The sequence below is a fragment of the Lissotriton vulgaris genome, chromosome 2_1 (genome assembly GCF_964263255.1).
Source record: "Lissotriton vulgaris chromosome 2_1, aLisVul1.2, whole genome shotgun sequence".
Taxonomy (NCBI): domain Eukaryota; kingdom Metazoa; phylum Chordata; class Amphibia; order Caudata; family Salamandridae; genus Lissotriton; species Lissotriton vulgaris.
This window is the reverse complement of record NC_141687.1, coordinates 1349211637-1349233298: the sequence shown is the minus strand read 5'-3', so window position 1 is coordinate 1349233298 and position 21662 is coordinate 1349211637. Positions and strand designations below refer to the sequence as shown.

The following is a 21662-nucleotide window of genomic DNA, read 5'->3' as shown; positions in this document are numbered from 1 at the left end:
AACCTCCATGGAGCAGAAAGTGAAGAGGAGGAAGAGGAATTATCTGGGGATGAGGCAGACAAAGGTCCAGTAGTAGTCAGTAGGCTCACCAGGACCAACTTAAGCATACATGAGAATGGAACTGGGGGACCCCCAGGCCTATCCTCAGGCAGGCTTAACCCTGGGAATAGACGAGTTAGGTCTCACTCCAGAGGCTCTAACAGATCTGTTCATACCCATGTCTCTCAGGCATCTTCTCAGAGAGGGATGACATCCCCTCAGAGAAGAGAGCATGAAGCTAAGATGAGGGAAGTCAATCTGAGGATTGAGAGGGAAGAACTTGCCCTTGCCAAAGAAAGACTTGCCTTTGCCAGAGAGCAGAAATTGAGTGGGGCAGACCCCACTGGTGGCAGCATTATCATTAGAGATAAAGACAGGAGTTTTGATACTAGACACCTGAGTAAAATAGTGCCCCCCTTTAAACAAGGGGATGACATCCACAAATGGATGACTGCTTTGGAGAGGGCCTGCACTGTCCAGTGCATCCCCCAAAGTCAGTGGGCAGCTATACTGTGGCTCTCCTTTGAAGGTAAAGGTAGAGATAAGCTCCTCACTACTAGAGCTGAGGATGCTAACAATTACCAAGTCCTGAAGAATACACTGATTGATGGGTTTGGCCTAACAACTGAACAGTACAGGTTGATGTTCAGAGACACCCAGAAAACTCAGTCTCAGGATTGGGCTGACTTTGTTGATTGTGCCACTAAGGCTCTAGAAGGCTGGCTATTGGGTAGTAAAGTTACTGACTTCACACGATTGTATAATCTTATTATGAGAGAGCAAGTCTTAAATAATTGTCAGAACCAGTTATTACACCAGCACCTGGTAGAATCTGATCTGACCTCTCCACCTTAATTGGGTAAGAGGGCAGACAAATGGGTCAGAACCAGGATTAGGCCTAAGAACCAAGGTGGTGACCAAAAGAAAGAATCAACCAAGCCTCAAGAGAAGGGTGGGAATAAATCTTCTGGTCAAACCACATCAGGGCCCCAAAAAATCCTCTGAAAGGGTGGGTCCCAGAATCCTTCCAATACCCAAAAGAAACCTTATTGCCATACCTGCAAACAGGTAGGCCAATGGAAATCGGATAGCAGTTGCCCAAGGGCCAACAACAATAAGGAGAACATACCCCCAAGTAACACTTCCCAGACTCCTGTTACTACTAGTAGTAATCCCCCAGGTGGTGGGAGTGCCCCCAAGAATTTGAGTGCATTTACTTTGGGAGTTCCTGAGGACTCTGGCCTAACCAGGTCCCCAAACTTAGATACTCTTGTCTGTGAGACTGGCATGGGGTTTGCCAACTTCACAGCTTGTCCCAACACTTGGGACAAGTACAGACAGGAGCCCCTCATCAATGGTTCAAAAGTTGAGGCCTACAGAGACACAGGGGCTAGCATCACCATGGTGGCAGAGGGCCTAGTCCCCTCAAGGCAACTTGTACCTGGAGCCACATACCAGGTAACCAACATTGATGGAGTGCAGAGAGATCATCCCATAGCAGTGGTCAATCTCAGCTGGGGAGGTGTCACTGGCCCCAAGATAGTGGCAGTGTCATCAGACTTGCCTGTAGATTGCCTACTGGGGAATGATTTAGAGATCTCAGCCTGGGCTGAGGTAGAGCAAGAAACCAATTTTAAAATGGTAAACCTCAATGGTAAGGTTAGTGAGGCAGTGATAGCCACAGTCCCAGTCGCCCTCCCTGAACAGGTTGGCAAGGCTGTAATGGTAACAGCCCATACCCAAACTGAGTCCCTTCCTGAAAAGGTTGGTGGAGTTGTGATGGCCACAGCTCAAACTCAAACAGATAATAGTGTTGTGAAGCCTGAAACTATGGATCACTCCACTCAGACAGAGAGCATTGAGGAGGAAGAGAAATCTCCCTCCCACCAGACTTTAGGAAAGGATCAGCCTCCTCAGGGAACTGATCTGACCCCTTGTGAAGGAACTGCCCCAGAGGTAGTCAGGCCTAGCCTGGCAGAACCCCTGATGTCAGTGGACCCTTCCAAGGTGGGACCCGGTCTGGAGCAGGTAAGCTGCCCCTCTCTACCCTGCCTCAGTCAGCCCAGGGCTGTAGAGGTCAGGGAGGCGAGTGGTGGACCCCAAAGCGCCCCCTGTCCAAAAGAACTCCCCAATCAGCAGATTAAGGGCGCTGAAGCTAGTAGTCATAGCCAAGTGACAATAAAACAAACTCCTGAGGGATCCCCCTTAAACTTAGTTAGGGAACTCCCACAGCTGGACACTGTTGGGACAGCCAAACCTTGGACCTAAAAACCCCAAACCTGACCTGTCCCTCCAGTAAGCCAAACAGAGGGACTCAGCCTCCAGCTTTAGGTAGCCAGAGGTTGACCCTGAGAGCTCACAGCAACTCAGTCCTGGAAAGAAAGGCACATATTGTGGATAGTGATTGGAGGAAGTTGAGCCCAATATTAGTGGAGTCTCACTTCAGTACTCCATCCCAGCACCAGCCTTTTACTTTGCCAAAACACACCACAGGTAGAGATTCCCTATGGTGGAGACCCTCAGATACCCTTAGGGTGAGGGATTGCTTAGTGGACCATGAGACAGGGGGTAACCATGCCAGTGCATATACCACCTCATATGGCCACTCAGGCAATATAGGCTTACCTGGTCAAGGATAGCCTTATCTCCTTTCGTTTGGGGGAGGGGGGTGGGGTTATGTAGGAAGGTGGATATCGGACTATGGTTGCCCCCAACTTTTTACCTGGTATTTTGCTGGTTTTTCGACTTAGTTGACCTGGGACCCTGCTATTCAGGACCCCAGGCCCACTGCTCTCTCTGTAAAATGGATTCCATGTACCTTAGGTGCATACCCAATTGGATACTGAGTCACCTTACCAGTCCCTGTACAGTGTACCTTAGGTACCCAGGGCATAGGTGCACTCAAGGCCTACCAGGGGCTGCAGCATGTATTATGCCACCCCTGGCTGGCCATCCAAATCTGACACAACTGGCTGATCAATCAGCTGGGGCAAGGTGGTGTAATCACCCTTTGCTTTAGATATAGTATCAATGGACACATATCCTCCTATCAGTCACTCCTATGGCAGGCCTTATCAATCCTGAAGGCAGAGTGCGTGGAATTATGTGAGATGTTGCTCTAGCATGAGCTGAGCCCGTCTGCAGCTTTCGGAACCAAGTCCTTTAGCTGTTTCCATGAGAACACTATACCATATACTCTTAAGTGCATTATAATCCTCGCGGTTATTGCTAACTTTGGTATAGCATTATCAAAACATGTCTAGTAAGGTGTCATACGGATTGGAATACTACCCCCTCGCCAATTCTGGCGACGGGGGTAGCATTCCACCCTTCTAGAGGGACACGACATGTATGTAACTGTAAACCCCGGTTAAAGTTAACTCGAGCCTCAGCATCACCAAATGGATGCTGCCACCACAGACACAAGTCTGACCTTCTGCTGCTGGGAGTCCTTCCAGCGAGGGAGGCTTGGACAAAGGGTTTCCTGCCTTGGGAGGTGCTAGCACCACCCCAGACAGGATTTTGTGTATTAGGTAGGACAGGGCTGAAAGGAATGAGACATGCCTGGGGCACACAAGGTGTCCCTGTGCATACACCGGTCTAAACCAGTTCCTGGGGCTCTCCAGCCCCAGCTCTGGCGCAAGACCGGAAAAAGGATAGAGGGTGTAACCACCCCCCTTCCTGGTCCCACCCAGAGGAGGGACCTAGTCGTAGTACAGCCCCCTTTAGCCGGATAAAGGTAGGAGCTGGTCCTATTCCAACTTAGATTATCCTGAACAACTTTACAAGAAGAAACTCTGGTTTTCGACGTTCTGCTCCCCAGAAGAATGAAGAAATCTCCCTTGTGGGCAAGGAGTGTCCACCCTGCACAAGCAGGCACCATCAGCGTCCAGCGGCTTCCCTTTGTCGTCTTCCCTCGAGGACCCAGACTTCAGAGCCCGACGAGACCCGGATTCCCAGACCTCTCTAACCTCTACCTAAATCTACAGCACAGCTGAGATCCATGGGTGCGACGAGACACGTGGGACCGGCCATCTTGAAAGAAGCAGCACTTCGCTCCAGCACGACTTCTGAGGTAACCTCGTCCAAGTGCTTTGGGGACTGAGAAGCCCCGACCCCGAGCAGCTCCTGCACCAAAGACCAGCCCTCCAGCATCCACGAGATCTGCGTGGGGCCCTTCTGCCTGTTTGCTGCTCGACGCGTTGTCTGGTCACTTGCCGGCTGGCTAATGACCTCCTAGACGACGAACTTCGAAATCTTCACTGCTGGTCTGGTGCTTCCAAAAGAGAAGCACCCCGGACCCTCCTGGTCCACTCTAGACACTGTTTCCACTCACCGCTTGGGTTGCCTTTGCCAAGGCCTGTTGACTCCAAACCCGGATCCGACACCGCCGACAGCGAGAGCCTGCGTGGGACAGCTCGTGCCTCCATCCTGGTCGTCGAAAACACCACCTGGTCCACGTGGCTGCAGAGACAAGCGTCCACCCTCACCTGATCGCGACGACGACATCTGGTTCCACTCCTGGTTCCACTCCAATCACTGGCTAGTGACCTTGAACACTGTCCCCTCTGCTTTCAGGTCCTCCTCTTCACTGATCCACCCTTGGATCACACCGGACATCTTCCTCCTGATCGCCTGCAGCATCTTTTCTTATGCCGATGACACCCAGCTAGCGGTCACGATCAGCGGGGATGCGGAAGTCGACGCTCCTAGGTTTCAACAAGGACTGAGGGCGGTCGCTAGCTGGATGACGCTCAATTGTCTCCAGCTAAACGCTAGTAAGACCGAGGTGATGGTATTTGGTAGGCAACCGGAACTGTGGGGAGAGAGATGGTGGCCGGAGGAGTTGGGTTCTGCTCCCATCCCAGTCGCCGAGCTTAAAAACCTCGGGGTCTGGTTGGACCCTTCCCTTACGTTTGCATGCCACACTAAACGCACGGCTGCTTGTTGCTTCGGCATTTTGCGTGGGCTCCGTCCTGTGCTAAAGTTCTTCGATGCCCCCACTCGGCAACTCATGATCCAAGCTACTGTCATCTCCAGGCTGGATTATGCTAGTTCTTTGCTGGCCGGATTGAACGTAGCTGAGATCGGGCGCCTGCAACGGATCCAGAATGCAGCAGCGAGAGCGGTGGTAGGCCTTCCAAGATTCTGTCCTACCTCCAGCACCATACGAGCGCTGCATTGGCTCCCGGTGGCGCAGCGGATTCAGTTTAAGGTCCTCTGCGTCGCCTATAAGATCTTGAAGGGATCCCCGGCAACGATCCTTACGACCCTCATGGCCAACTACATCCCAGCACGACCCTTAAGATCGGCAGACCTCGAATTGGCCGTGGTACCGCGCTTTAAGCGAAGCAGGGCCGGTGGACGCTCATTTCGAGTGCGGGCCGCTGCTTTGTGGAACTCCTTGCCCCCGGCAATTCGCGCTATGAGCGATTTGCTTTCTTTTCGTCGCGCCGTGAAAACATTTTTATTCCCTTAGTTATTTTGCTTGTGCTGTTTTTTATTTAGTTGTGTTGTGTAGCTGCCTTGTCGGGCGCCAGGACGCTCCTTAGCTGGAGCATCTGTGCGCCTAATAAAAAAACCACATAACATAACATAACATAACAGGCTCCATAGACTTCAACGCCGGAACCCGACACGACTTGGCACCTATGCACCCGCAGCCTGTGGGTGAGGTAACACGAGCATTTCGGTGCTCAAGGGTAGCTTGACTCTCCTAGTGCCCAGTTCCACAGTCGTTTTTGTCTTACCTAGTCAGGATTGTCCGTACTCACCTTTTTCTTGAACTGCACTGCCCATAGACACTGTTACGCATCTCGAGTGTGAGTTCACACTCTGCACACGCGTTCCGTGGGCCTCCTATTACCTACCTAGAGTTAGTGTAGCGTGGTCCCAGCGATCCTACAGCCTCTGGACAGCTCCATTCCTTTTATCGACTTTCACATTCCACTTCCTTAGTATATGGTTTGTCGTGCCCCTAGGGCCCATTGTAATTTGTGCAACTTAAACGTATTTTTCCTAAGAGATTGTCATGTGCTTAGCCCTCGGATCTCATAAAGAGTTCAGAGGTGTATGTTAGTTAATAAATATATTGTTTATTTTCATAACAACCTGTGTGGTGTCCTTTCACTTGGTATTCAAGGGGTTATATGTGGTAAAACAGCTGGCTTCACATGCCAAAAGAGTTTAGCCTAAGACTGCTTTTTCCATGCTACCATTAGCATAGCTGGTCTATAAGGTTGACTTTCATCCAATCACCATAAGGGTTGTTTGGACTGAAACAAGGTGATCACTAGAACTAGTGAGCATCATATATCAGGCCACCTTCTCACAGGCTGGTCTTCGGTGCAGGAGCTGCTCGGGCTTCTCAATCCCCAAAGCACTTTCTCGAGGGTGCCTCAGAGGTCGTGCTGGAAGCGAAGTGCAGTTTCTTCAAGATGGCCGGTCCCACGTGTCTCGTCGCACCCAGGGATCTCAGCTGTGCTGCAGATGTGAGTTGAGGTCGGAGAGATCGGGAAGTCCGGGTCTCGTCGGGCTCTGAAGTCTGGTTCCACCTGGAAGAACGACAAAGTGAACCGCTAGGACGCATGATGGTGCCTGCAATCTAATTTGGAATGGGACCAGCTCCTACCTTTATTCTGCTAAAGGGGGCTGTACTAGTGACTAGGTCCCTCCCATGGGTGGGACCAGGAAGGGGGGTGGTTACACCCCCTATCCTTTGTCCAGTTTCGTGCCAGAGCTGGGGCTGGAGTGCCCCAGCAACTGGTTTGAACCGGGGTATGCACAGGGACACCTTGTGTGCCCCAGGCATGTCTCATTCCTTTCAGCCCTGCCTATCTGGATACACAAAGTCCTGTCTGGGGTGGTGCTAGCACCTCCTCAGACAGGACATCCTTTGTCCAGGCCTCCATTGCTGGAAGGACTCTCAGCAGTAGGCGGTCAGACTTGTGTCTGTGGCAGCAGCATCCATTTTGTGATGCTGAGGCTCGGGTTAACTTTAACCGGGGTTCGAGTTACATGCATGTCTTATCCCTTTAGAATGGTGGAATGCTACCCCCGTCGCCAGAACTGGCGAGGGGGTAGTATTCCAAAGCGTATGACACCTTACACGACATGTTTTGATAATGCTATGCTAAAGTTAGCAATAACCGAGAGGATTATAATGCACTTAAGAGTATATGGTATAGCGTTATCATGGAACAGCTATAAGGACATGGTTCCGAAAGCTGCAGACACGCTCAGCTCATGCTAGAGCACCATCTCACATAATTCCAAGCACTCTGCCTTCAGGATTGATAAGGCCTGCCATAGGAGTGACTTATAGGAGTATATGTGTCCATTTTGGGGTTAGATATAGGTATACTATATCTACAGCAAAGGATGATTACACCACCTTGCCCCAGCTGATTGATCAGCCAGTTGTGTCAAATAGTAATGCCAGGCCAGGGGTGGCACAATACGTGCTGCAGCCCCTGATAGGCCTTGGATGCTCCTATGCCCTGGGTGCCTAGGGTACACTGTACAGGGGCTCACAAGGTGATCCAGGTTCCAATTGGTATGTACCTAGAGTACATGGAATCCATTTTAACAGAGAGAGCAGAGGGCCTGGGGTCCTGAATAGCAGGGCCCCAGGTCAACTAATTCGAAAACCAGCTTAACACCAGGCAAAAAGTTTGGGGTAACCATAGTTCGATATCCACCTTCCTACAGTTACCGTGAACAAGATCCCAGAGGGAGATCGAAAGACGTAGGTTTTTTTGACGTTTGGAAACCTTTGCGAATAAAATATTTGTGATCCTTTAAACTTTTGCTGGAGTGCGACCCAAATTCTTTCTGCTGCAGAAAGGGTGTGATATTGATATATATATATATATATAAATATATATATATATATATATATAATATATAATATATATATATATATATATATATAATATATAATATATAATATATATATATATATATTTGAAAATTCTAAAATGTACTGTAAATGTGACGGAATTTGAAATTCAAGACAAAACATGTTAGTGTACTCAGATTGAGTTGTGGGAGCTGTACAAGTGCATCAAACAGAATATAGTATGGATGATGAATGGCCTCAATTGAATTTAGAAACACTCCAATCTTCATAATAACATTAACATTTTTGGTATTTTTATTTGTGTGTTGATAAATTAAATAACATTTAATTTTTGTATTAGTTTGACTGTTTGGTTTTCTGCATTTTTCATGTAATATTTTGCAGTTCAAATCATCAACAATGCTTAGGCTGGTACCCTCGGCTAGCAATCATCCCCGGATTCCAATAATGATTGGAGGGTAGGGGGACAGGGTCCCCGGGTTCCAGTACCGATTAATTGAGGTTACCCAGAAGTCAAAAGGTTGAGAACCACTGTTCTAGATGATCTTTACGCATTATGATCCCCTGACCTTAAGCTAATTGAAATTCAAATAGTTTTTTTCCTGTGATAAAGTTTACTTGTGTTTTTTTTTCATTAGCTAATTACATAAGAGGGTTTATGCCTCTTTTCATATGTAGGTCACGTTTAATTGTGGTTTTGCTGGAATATCAGAACTTCTACTGTGATAGTGACTTGGACTAAGATGAGCCTTTTTAAAGTTAGTCTTTATTTTGCAGTGCTGGGATTGGACGGACTGGTGTTCTTATCACCATGGAAACAGCTATGTGTCTCATTGAGTGCAATCAACCCGTGTATCCACTTGACATTGTAAGAACAATGCGAGATCAGAGGGCTATGATGATTCAGACACCGGTAAGTCACATTACTAGGATATAAAATTCTCTTTGTGTGCCCTGGATAATACAACTTTGAAGGTTCTGGTCTCTTGGAAGAGTAATAATGGCGTGTGCAGAGGTCTCAGACTTAGTGATATGTACCACTAAATCCTACAATCTCCCACCCCTCTGCATCTCTCTATTAACTACTCACCTCCCCCACTTCTCATCCCAGTTGAGAAACCGGTTTGATCACAACTCTTGACATTTCATCTGAACGGCACAGCTGAAAAAGCGCACAAATAAACACATAGAGTTATAGGGAAATTTCAATTCTTCTAAGTGCAGTTACTCTCTAATGAGGGCGAGGAAGGACTGCCTATCTAGACTATGGTAAGCTCTGTAACATCTTGTAAGCATTTGAAAAGTGAATCTGCAATGTGGTTTCACCTTTAGGGTAGGGCAGGGCAGACTGAAGTAGATGGATTTGATGGCCACTGAGACTCTGGCTCTTTAATATGCACCACAGTTCAAAGCTTTCCTAGGATTTTGCATGGGAAGTAGTATCTTAATTCTGCCCCACTAGACCTCTTCCACCTTGCATAAGTGCCAGTTTGGTCATGCAACCTTACAGATCAAATGGTTTAAAATGTACTCTGGGTTTCTTCTCAGTGCTTGGTTGTATGTTCCCAACCTCCCAGGGGTGATAGCCTCTTTTTACATAAACATATGCACTTGAAGTAAAATGTGAAACTGAATAAGCCAATGTATCCTGCAGCAGTTGGACAACAGTGAGCTTGGAATTTAACTTTAGAATTGGCCAAATCTTTGGAGAATGTCCACAAAGAAAAGTGTAATTTCCTTCAGGTGTGCCACAGCTCTGTGGCATCCAGCTACCTGGGCAACTGGCTGGATTAGAAACCAGATGAACTACTGTCAGTCAGATGCTGTTGTTGTGCCTTGTCTTCTTTGGAAGGACATGACACAATGTGTGACTTAGGTTGGCAGCCCATCTCTTGTCCAAAGGTGCATGTTTGTCAATCACTTTGGCCACAGACTTCCCTTAAGTGTTGCTTGTGTGCGGCCATAGAATGACCTGCTGAAAATGATGTTGCCCAAAGAAGTTGATTACAAAAGATAATTCAAGTAGATGTGATTCTCATCTTGGTCTATGCACTTGACGTTGCTATGGTTTTTGCAGGAGCAGGGTACATGAAATCAGCTGTGCAGGAGTGGAGCAGGGAAAAAGAGAAGGTAGCAGCTCTGACTACCACTAAACTCTGTAGTGCACATTATTCCCTTGCAATTCTATTCATATGGGGTCCCCATCCTAGGCTATTTAAGCAGTCCCTGATCTGAAAGAAACAGGTTAGTATTAGATTCCTTACCTTAGAATATCCCCAGGCGTCTGACTGGATCCAGAAATTTTTGCGTAGCAGTACCCTTGCGCGTCGGTAGGCGTCGTCTGCGGCTCCGCGTCCGTCGTCAGCGGAGTACTTAGACGCTGCCTCCGCGTGCTGACATCAGTTCTTCTTTTTTCCGCACCGTAGTCACTTTTTGACGAACTTTTTTTTTTTTGGGTATAATTTTTATTTTATTAAAGAAAAATAACGTAGATACAAGGCAATAAGACAATACATTCGTATCTGTGTTCAAGAAGGAGTGTAACTGCAGTACAGTATAATACAAACAACATTGCTGCAGGGGGGGGGGGGCAGTGAGGAGACAAAATCAGTAATCATAAAAGCTGCACAAAACTTGGAACGCCGTATCAGGGGGAAAGGGAAACCTCTGGGGTCTCCACGAATGGAGGCGTACATACATTCCCACGGTAGGAGTTCCACTGGCTCCAAATTTTATTCCATTTCCTGGTTCTACCCCGTGCCACATACACCGTCTTCTCCCTAATCATACACCAGTCCATGTTCTCGTTCCATGCCAAAACCGTGGGCGGCCGCTGGGAGCCCCAAAATGCGCGATATCTCTCTTAGCATTCATATTCCCAAGGGTCGCCCACTGCGTCTGTAGGAGAGTAGGGTCTGCAATCCTATGATCACCCAGATTTTTTGCTTTTGTTTCACTGGTTTACGACTTTCTCTGGCTGTGCGCCTGCCAATCAGACCCACAGCCTGGCTGTTCTCTTTCTAAATTACGACATGTACCCTAGGTGCATTTACCAATTGGTACTGGGCCACCTTATCAGACCCTGTAACTCAGGGCATAGGTGTACCCAGGGCTGCCAGGGGCTGCAGCATGTATTATGCCACCCCTGGCTGGCCTCCTAAATTTGACACAACTGGCTGCACGACAGCTGGGGCAAAGTCGTGTAATCACCCTTTGCTGTAGGTGTAGTATACCTATACCTAACCCTAAAATGGACACACAGATTCCTATCAGTCACTCCTATGGCAGGCCTTGACAATCCTGAAGGCAGAGTGCTTGGAATCGTGTGAGTTGGTGCTCTGGCATGAGCTGAGCCTGTCTGCAGCTTGCGGAACCAAGTCCTAATAGCTGTTCCATGATATCGCATACCATATACTCTTAAGTGCATTATAATCCTCGCGGTTAAATGCTAACTTTGGTATTGCTTTATCAAAACATGTCGAGTAAGGTGTCATACGAATTGGAATACTAACCCCTCGCCAATTCTGGCGACGGGGTTAGCATTCCACCCTTCAAGAGGGACACGACATGTATGTAACTGTGAACCCCAGTTAAAGTTAAACGAAGCCTCAGCTCCACAAAATGGATGCTGCCACCACAGACACGAGTCTGACCCCCTGCAGCTGGGAGTCCTTCCAGCGAGGGGAGCCTGGACAAAGGGTTTCCTGTCAGGGGCGGTGCTAGCACCGTCCCAGACATGGTTTTGTGTATCCTGGGTAGGCAGGGCTTTACAGGAAGGTGACTGCTGAGTGACACCCCGGTGCTCACTACGCATAGGCCGGTCAGAACCAGTTCCAGGGGCACACCAGCCCCTGGCCTGGGGAAAGTCCGGCATGGCAGAGGGGTGTAACCACCCCCCTCCTAGTCCCACCCATAGGCAGGACCTAGTCACCGGGTCAGCCCCCTTTTTTAGTATAAAGATGGGAGCGGGCCCCCTGTTCAAATTAGATCATCTTTGGAATCAAGACACGACTTTCTGCGAAAGGACTTCAAGATTTCTTCCTCAAGATTCTCCCTTGTGGCTAAGGAGTAGTCACCCTGCATCCGCAGGAACCATCCTAAGAACACTGCGGTCTGCTGCAAGTCCTTCTTCACGAATCCGACGACCCAGCTCGACGAGACCCGGCTTCCCTGGCACCTCTGACCTCTACTCACCTCTACAGCAAAGCTGAGAACCGTGAGTGCGACGAGACCTCGAGGGACCGACGATCGCCAAGACTGCACGACTTCTTTGTAACAAGCCCACCGAGTCTTCCACTGGTGAGTGCTTTGGGGTCCGAGAAGCCCCAACCCTGCGCAGCTCCAGCACCCAAGATCAGCCTCCCTGCATCTCCACGATCTGCGTGGGGCCCTTCTGCTGTTTGCTGTGCACCGCGTTGTTTGGCTACTAGCCGGCTGGCTTGTGGCCTTCTGAACGACGCCCGACGACATCACTGCTGCTGGTCTGGTTGCTCCAGACTGGCCCTTGCTTCCTTCTTTAAGAGAGGCACCCCAGACCCTCCTGGTCCACTCCAGACGCCATTTTAGGTCCACCGCGTGGGCTTGAATTTGCCAAGGCTTTGTTGCCCAATCCTGGGTCCAGCGACGCCGACAGCTTCTATCGTCGTGGGACAGCTCACTCTTCCATCCTGGTCGCCGACAACGCCTCCTGGTCCGTGAGATCTCCGAGCACAGCGTCACCCACTCGCCTAGTCGAGGTGGCTACCATCCGGTGCCCTCTTGGTGCCCACTGACTACTGGCTAGTAGTCACGAACTTGGTCCCCTCTGCTTTCAGGTGTCATCTTCCATCGATCCAGGCTTGGATCCACCGAACTTCCTTCACTGGTCGCCTGCCAGCAACTTCTTTCTTCCAGGCTCCTGGTCCGTCAACGAGGATTCCCGACGTCCTTTGAGTCCTATGCAGCTGCAGCCCCTGGGCTAGGTAACTTCGGCATTTCGGTGCCCCAGCATAGCCTCAGTATCCAAGGGTCAGAATTCACTTTAGTTTTCCTCCTACCAGGTCGGGTTCGCCCGAGAACACTAACTTTGCAATTTCTAGCTACCATAGACTTTGTCCGGCATCTCGCGTGAGAGTGCACACACTGCACCCGAGTCCCCTGGGTCTCCTAGAAGTAATCTAACGATTCTATAGTCAAGTCCTAGCGATTCCAAAGCCTATTAGTACTGTACTTACCTGCTAGTAATTTCGCATTCCACTTTTCAAGTATATGGTTTTCCGTGCCCCTCGGGCATTTGTATATACTGTGCTAACTTAAGTATTTTTGTAAGAGTTTTGGTTTGTGCTTAGTACCCTGTCCTCATAAAGAGTACAGGGCTGTTGTGATTCTTAATAAATAACTGTTTATTTTCATAACACTTGTGTGGTGTCCTTTCACTTGGTGTTCAAGGGGTATATGTGGTATAACAGCTGGCTTAACACGCCCTCTCGAGTCTTTAGCCTTAGACTGCTTGTATCCACGCTACTAGGATAGCTGGTCTATAAGGTTGGCTTACAACCAATCATCAATAAGGGTTGCTGGACTGATACATAGTGTTCACTAGAATAGTGACCACTGCATATCGGGCCACCTTCTCACAGCGTCTGTGCCACATCATAGTCATTTGGTTCCCATACGTTCAACAGGCAACGCCTGGCTTCGGTCAATAATGCCACACCCGTGACTCTTTCCATCACAGCATGTACACGATTCCAGAACACCACCACCTCCGGACACTCCCAAATTATATGAAGGAAGGTTCCAACCAGTCCACAACCACGCCTACATAACCCGTCCACTGAATAACCCATACGAATCAAGCGCGGGCCAGTTACATATATCCTGGTGTAGGATTTTAAGTTAGACGAGTCGGAGACGGGCCGGAATCGCGACCTCCTTAGGTGAGGATAGCGCCGACTGCCTGTCCTCGTCATCCAACACTAAACCATCGCTGGTCCAAACCTCCCTGAGCTGCACCAACCGATCCGTTCGATTATTGATCAATTTCTTATATATCAAAGAAATAGTGCTGTCGGGCACGTATCCGTCAAGCACCCGATCTTCTAGTGGGGAGGATTCGGGGATGTCAGTACCCTCAGGAAAAAACGAACTCAATGCGTGGGTAATCTGTGCATAACGGAAGAATTCCCTATCACTCAGCTCATATTCTACCTTCAGTGCCTCGAAGGTCTTGACTTTACCCTTGACCCACAGATCACTCACCCTACTAATACCAATCATATCCCACTTTTCAAATCCTTTCCTCTTCTACAGGCAACCCAGTCTTTCAGACGCGTAAAGCGGAGTTGCGCGGGTCAGTCGATCCCTCCATCCCGTTGCTGCATTCGCATCATGCTACACTCGTACCGCTATCTTGGTGGGTCCCGAAAGTTCCCTTCCCGCTGCTTTAGAATAAAGGGCCCTGTTATAGTCCCCACCCGGTAACAAGTACTTATCCATCTCGAATACAGGGTTAGAGGCTGGTCCATAAATTCCATGGTTAATCGCTCCCAACTGTGAGGCCCAATATTATCGCTTGATATCCGGAAGTGCTATACCTCTGTCATACCAGGGAAGTGTGAACTTGGCGAGGGCAATACGTGAGCGTCCATCCCTGATCAATTTTCTCTGCAGACTCTCCACCTCCCGAAAATAACTCGCCGGAACAACATCGAACGTATTCTGGAGCGCGTATAGAAATCGCGGTAAGGACATCATTTTAAAAAGAGCTGCGCGCCCAAGTGGTGAAAGCAGTAGCCTGAGCCAACCCGCCACGTCTGATTTTAACCTCTGAAGAGGAGGAAGCAGATTACGATCGTAATGAGCCACAGGATCTAAAGTTATGAAAATCCCCAAGTACTTAAATCCCATCTGCGCCACCTGGATGGGACATCCGCGCGGTAGTGGGGGGTTATCACCCGAAAGCACATACACACAGGACTTGGTCCAATTGATCACAAGGCCGGAGTTCCTTTGACTAACTTTTTTGAGATTTTTGATTATTTCTTAGTCTTCGACTCCGATCGGTGCCGTTAGGGATGCCAGGTTTTAAGCCTAATGGGGACTGCGACCGACTGATGTCGGTCACCGACCCTCACCAACTGCGCCTCCACTGTCTCGGCGTCGATCATGACGACAAGACCTGCTCCGACTATCGGGCCTTAACCTCGAAGGCTAGGCGGGAGCGGTCCCGCAAGCGGCTCGAGCTCCGGCAGTTTGCCCCGCGCCGTGAGAGGTCCTGGTCCGGACGGAGGTCGAGGGACCGGTCGCGGGGGAGGAGCCATCATAGCTTCGGGAGTCGACATCACTCCTCCGGGTCGAAGTCTTCATCAGGTAAGCACAAAAAGTTGAAGAGACGTCATCGCTCTTCCGACTCCCCCCGACACGCGCGCGATGCGGCCGGGGGTTCGGGTGACAACGCCCACGCGGCTCCGTCGGAGTCGCGGGCGTCGCGACCTGCCCCATACCCTCCGGTCCCTGGGTAGCAAGCGACGCTGGAGGAGATCGAGCGCTTACTCATGGCCATGAGGTCTCTCACTCACTCCTATGGCGGGTTCCGCGGCGCCTTCGGGCCCAGCGGACCCTTCTGGGGGCCCTAGCGGGTCAGGTGCTTAAACCCCGACGACGGTGGGTGCTGCGGCCCGACGCCGCCGGCGCTGCAGGGCCCGGCGCTGCAGGGCCCCACTGGATGCGCTTCTGGATCCGGATAGTCGCCGGTCGACCTGACTACCTCACCGGCGCCGGTTCCACAGGTTTCACCTCTGGCGCCGTCCTCGTGCGGCGCCGTCCCCAATACCTCCCTCAACCCGGTTCTGGCGTCGGAGCGGCGCCGCTGGGCGCCTCCTCGGCGCCGCTTGGGGAGTTCTACTTCAACGAACTGGCCCCGTCCTTTGACAACCCTGATTATCAGGAGATTGGTGATGAGGAGTATTGGGAGGGGTCTGAGGACCCTCTGACACATGAGTGTCAGTCCCAGGAGGACTGGACAGGTGGACTTGGGGATGCCAGTAGTCTGGACACTTCGCCAGACACTGGTTTTGTCTCACCTCATACCGTGGCTTCGGAGGAGGGGGCAACCTTAAGTGTGGTGTTGACACGGGCAGCCAAGGCCTTGGGCCTTGAGCTCCCCGTCGCAGCCGTGAGGACTAACCTCCTCAATGAGGTCCTTAAACCGCAGTTAAGCTCAACTGAGACTCTGCTGCTGTTTAATGAGGCCTTGACTGACGTTCTTTTGGGCACTTGGTCCAGGCCCGCTACAGGCCAGCCTGTAGATAGGAACGTGGCCAGACGCATGACCCTTGTTTCCTGTCCACCCACCCCACCCCACCCCCGAGAGCCTGGTCATCCAGGCCTCTAATTCCTAGACCGCATTCCCGTCGACTCCGCCTGATCTGGAATCCAAGAGGTATGAGAATTATGGAAAGAAAATATTCTCCTCCCTTAGTTTGGTACTGCGGTCTTCCAACACCGAAAGCCTCTTGGGCCGTTACACCCACTCCCTGTGGGACACGGTCGCGGACGTGCTGCCACAATGCCCGTCGGAGGTCAAGGCTAAACTCGCCCAAGCCCTTGCGGAGGGTCGAGATGCGGCACGTTTCTCCATCCGGTGTGGACTGGATACCACCGACTCACTGGGGAGAGCGATGGCAACGACGGTGGCGATTCGTCACCACGCCTGGTTGAGGTTCACCAACTTTTCAACGGATGTCCAGAATACTCTCATGGACTTGCTGTTTGATGGCCGTCGCCTCTTTGGCGACAAGGCAGACCATGCGCTTGAGCGCTTTAAGGACTCTAGGGCTACGGCCAAGTCCTTGGGCCTCTCGGCCCCGCGCCAGCAAACAGGTTCCTTTCGTGGCCAAGAAAGGGGCGCCCCCACACGTGCTGCCAGCCACGCACCGCAGACTAACATCCAACTCGGTGGCGGCCGTGGAAATCGCCATGGCGGCGGTCGGGGACAAGGTGAGGCAAGTCCACACCTTCCCCCGCAGCATCCGCCTCAAAACCCTCCTAGTCCGTGCACCAGTGGGGGGCAGGGTTCGCCATCAGCACTCCCACTGGCGCCCTGTCACATCGGACAGGTGGGTGCTGCAAATCGGCCGAAGGGGCTACTCCCTCCCCTTTGAGACGACACCTCAAGCAATGCCACCGCAATACCACCGCATATCGAGGGATCATCTGCGGCTTCTGCAGGACGACGTTACGGCCCTCTTGGCCAAGGGGGCCATCGAGCACGTTCCTGGGCCAGAAGTAGGGTGTGGTTGCAACTCCCACTACTTTCTGGTAACCAAGAAGGGCAAAGGGGCCCTACGCCCTATCTTGGACCTACAGAACGTCAACGGCTTCCTCCAGAAGGAGAAGTTCAAAATGCTGACACTGGCTCAGGTCTTAGCTGCCCTGGACCCAGGAGAATGGATGGTAGCGTTGGACTTGCAGGAAGCTTATTTCCACATCCCCGTCCTGCCGGTTCATGGTAGGCGACGAGCACTTTCAGTTTACCGTGCTCCCCTTCGGCCTACCAGCGCCCCACGGGTGTTCACGAAAGTGAAGGCGGTGGTCGCAGCTCATCTGCGCAGGTTAGGGGTTTTCAGTGTTCCCCTACCTCGACAACTGGTTGTTGAAGGCGGGCTCGCCTCAGACAGTCGTCAGCCCCCTCCAGACGACGGTAGACCTCCTGCACCAGCTGGGGTTCTCCATCAATGTGCCGAAGTCGCACCTGTGCCCCTCTCAGAAGCTCCTTTTCATCTGAGCGGTTCTCGACTCGGTGCAATTTCGGGTTTAAACCACCCCCCCCCCCCTCACCCCCCCGAACAGCGGGTTCGAGATATACAGGCTCTGATTCCGATCTTTCAGCCTTTACCGCGAGTCTCGGTCAGGTTGACGCTGCGGCTTCTGGGGCTGATGGCTTCCTGCATCCTTCTGGTGCATCACTCCCATTGGCGGATGCGGGCTCTGCAGTAGGACCTGAAGTTTCAGTGGGCCCAGCATCAGGGCAACCTGTCCGACCATGTCCTGATCTCTGAGGGAACTGCGAGACAGCTGCAGTGGTGGCTCACGGACCGCGATAGGGTTAGCGGCAGATCCCTCTCCCTTCCCCATCCGGAGCACATATTTGTGACGGACGCGTCCCTCCAGGGCTGGGGAGGCCACATGGGAGAGGCGGAGATCAGAGGCCTCTGGTCTCCGGCGGAGTCCCGGCTCCATATCAACCTTTTGGAGCTGCGGGCGATTCATCTAGCACTGAAGGCATTCCTCCCCTCTGTCCGGGGGAGTGTAGTGCAAGTGTTCACGGACAACACCACCGCCATGTGGTACTGCAACAAACAGGGCGGGGTGGGGTCATGGACCCTCTGCCAGGAGGCTCTGTGCCTCTGGCAGTGGCTGGAACATCAGGGTGTGACCCTGGTGGTTCAACACCTGGCAGGTTCTCTAAACACCAGGGCGGACGAACTCCGCCACTGGTGCATAGCCGCGGGTGCATAATAGATCACGAATGGCGTCTGAACTCGGACGTAGCGCAAGGCCTCTTTCAGCAGTGGGGAGAGCCTTGGTTAGATCTATTAGCCACCGAAGAGAACGCGCAATGTCAGCAGTTCTGTGCGTTGGAATTTCCTAGGCGGTGCTCGCTCAAAGACGCTTTTCGTTGCGACTGGAGTTGCGGTCTGTTGTACTCCTTTCCGCCTATACCTCTTCTGCCCAAAGTGCTGAAGAAGATCAAGCCGCGACCGGGCACAAGTCATCCTTGTGGCTCCGGACTGGGCACGAAGGTACTGGTATCCCGAGCTACTCAGTATGTCAGTCGATCCCCCGGTTCGTCTGCCTCTTCAGGAGGACCTTCTGTCGCAGCAGCAGGGGACGGTCCTCCACCCAAACCTGTCCAGTCTCCACCTTCATGCTTGGAGATTGATCAGCTACAGTTGAGGCCATTTGACTTTCCTCCTGAAGTTTGTGATATCATTCTAGCAGCCAGGCGTCCCTCCACTAAGTCGGTATACGCCTGCAGGTGGAACAGATTTGTGGCATGGTGCACAGCAAAGGCTGTGGATCCTCTCTCTACCACTCTTTCTGAGGTTCTTCTCTTCCTTCTTTCTCTTGCCCGGCAGGGCTCTGCTCTGGGCACTATCAAGGGCTACCTTTCTGCCATTTCGGCCTTTCTGAGGCTGTCTGATCAACCATCTTTGTTCAAGTCCCCTATTGTAAATCGCTTTCTGAAAGTCATCACCCACACGTTTCCACCTGTTCCCTTCGTGATGCCTCAGTGGGACTTGAACCGGGTTCTTACTTATCTGATGTGCGCTCCCTTTGAGCCACTTCACAACTGTCCTATCCGCCTTCTTACTTTGAAGACTGCTTTCCTGGTTGCCATCACCTCTGCCAGGAGAGTGAGTGAGCTCCAGGCTCTTTCCTCTAAACCTCCTTTCCTTTCTGTCCATCCGGACAAGGTTGTGTTGCGGACAAGACCCTCTTTCCAGCCCAAGGTTGGCACGGCCTTCCACATCAGGCAGTCTATCACCTTGCTCACCTTCTTTCCGCCTCCGCATCCCTCAACGGAGGAAGAGCGGCTCCACCATCTGGACACAAAACGTGCGCTCTCATTCTATTTGGATCGCACACGCCAGTCCCCCTTGGATGCCCAACTCTTTGTTGGTTACGTGGGCGCTAAGAAGGGACGGGCGGTACACAAGCGGACCATCTCTCGGTGGGTCAACTTGTGTATCAAGGCTTGTTACTCCTTGGCAAGGAAGGAGCTGCCTGTTGGGCTGAGGGCCCATTCCACTCGGACCACGGCGGCTACCACTGCCCTGGGTCGTGGAGTCCCCTTGCAGGACATTTGTCAGGCAGCTACGTGGGCCTCGCTGCACACGTTCTCAAGACACTACTACCTGGACAGCCAAGTCCGGAGGGATCGCTTCTTTGGCCGTTCCGTCCTCCAGGACTTTCTGGTGTGATTATTGGTTCGCAGACCCGCCACAGGGGTTGGTATTGCTGGGGTATCTATTCCAAGGTAAGGAATCTAATACTAACCTGTTTCTTTCAGATGAACAAGTTACTTACCTTCGGTAACGATATATCTGTAAGAAGCAGTAGTTAGTATTAGATTCCTTATCGACCCACCCATCTCCCCGTTCTGCGAACCGATATCTAGGGTTAAGGTCATCCCCTTTCAGGGCCCTAGTTTCAATGGCACCAGTGTTGGTTTTTGACATGGCTCTGCGTTTTTGGTGCGGAAAAGCTGTGTCTAAGAACTGACGTCAGCACGCGGAGGCAGCGTCTAGTACTCAGACGACGTCATCACGGCGCGACGACGGACGCGGAGCCGCAGACGACGCCTACCGACGCGCAAGGGTACTGCTACTCAAAAATTTCCGAATCCAGTCTGACGCCTGGGGATATTCTAAGGTAAGGAATCTAATACTAACTACTGCTTCTTACAGATATATCGTTACCGAAGGTAAGTAACTTGTTCTTCAGGCACACCCAATATTGTCAGTAGGAATCAGAGGGCCAAGTCATGGAGCACTGATCATAGCTATACAGAAAGAGCTTAAACATGGTCTCCCTAGGAGGGTGACAGTAGAAAGACCTGTAGTTTGTTTATTAAAGCCTTCCATCAAGATTTAATTGTGTTTAAGCCTGGTAATGAGGTGGTACCCACCCATGATAAAAGGTGGGCTAGTTTAGATGTTCTAATATCACTAGTCAAGTCAAGTCAGAGAATTTATATAGCGCACTACATACCCAGAGGGTCTCAAGGCGCTAGAGGAGGGGTAGGGAATTACTTGTCAAATATCCACGTTTTAAGTTGCTTTCTGAATGCTAGGTGGTTCTGGGTAAGGCGAAGGTAAGTGGGAAGTGAGTTCCAGGTTTTAGCTGCAAGGTAGGAGAAGGATCTGCCTCCCATGGTGGTTTTGTTGATGCGGGGTACTGTGGCAAGGGCTTGGTTGGATGATCGTAGCTGGCGGGAGGGCGTGTAGAAGGACAGTCGTGTGTTGAGGCATTCTGGTCCGATTTCGTAGAGTGCTTTGTGTGCGTGGGTGAGGAGCCGGAAGGTGATCCTCTTATTGACGGGAAGCCAGTGGAGGTTTTTCAGGTGACCAGAGATATGTTCTTTGCGTGGGATGTCTAAAATGAGCCTGGCTGAGGCGTCTGTGGGCATGGCACACATTCCTGTGTGCCATGCCCACAGACCCCACTGCCCTGGCATACTTCAGTCACCCCTCTAGCTGGGTGCCCTATGCCCGAGGTGAGGGCACAGGTGCTTGAGCCCTGTGCCCCTACAGTATCCAGTGCCATTCCTGGGCACTGTAAGTGCAGTGATGCCATTTAAGAGTATATGGAGCTGGGAGGTTGTCATTACGAACTTCACAGCACCATAATGGCTACACTGAAGACTGACAAGTTTGGTACCAAACTTCTCAGCACATTAAACCCGCACTTATGCCAGTGTGAGATTTAATGTAAGATGCACAAGAGGGCATCTTAGAGATTCCCTCCAAAACCCGAACCTACAATCAACGTCTGGGCTGAGTGGCTGCCACACAGCTGACATGTTGCTGGACCCCTGGGTGGAGAGCCCCCTGCTCTCCTGGCCTGCAACAATGCACATCCTTGGCGAGGTGCTATGTCTCCTCCCCCAGGATTGACAGGGGGAAGCTTCAAAGGCATACCGCCTCTGAGAGCGTCTCCAGACCATTTGCTGTACCCAGCAACTGGCCCTCCATCCGTTCTACCCCCACTCTGGCGG

General features: G+C 51.3%; 1 protein-coding gene across 1 annotated transcript in view; it reads left to right on the top strand.

The window, feature by feature from the left end:
• PTPN4 (protein tyrosine phosphatase non-receptor type 4) overlaps positions 1-21662 on the top strand; it is a 1255365-nt gene that overhangs the window by 1181187 nt on the left and 52516 nt on the right. Inside the window, exon 26 of the mRNA XM_086957111.1 lies at positions 8678-8813. Coding sequence (XP_086813237.1) covers positions 8678-8813 — 136 coding nt within the window. The remainder of the gene's footprint in view (positions 1-8677; positions 8814-21662) is intronic.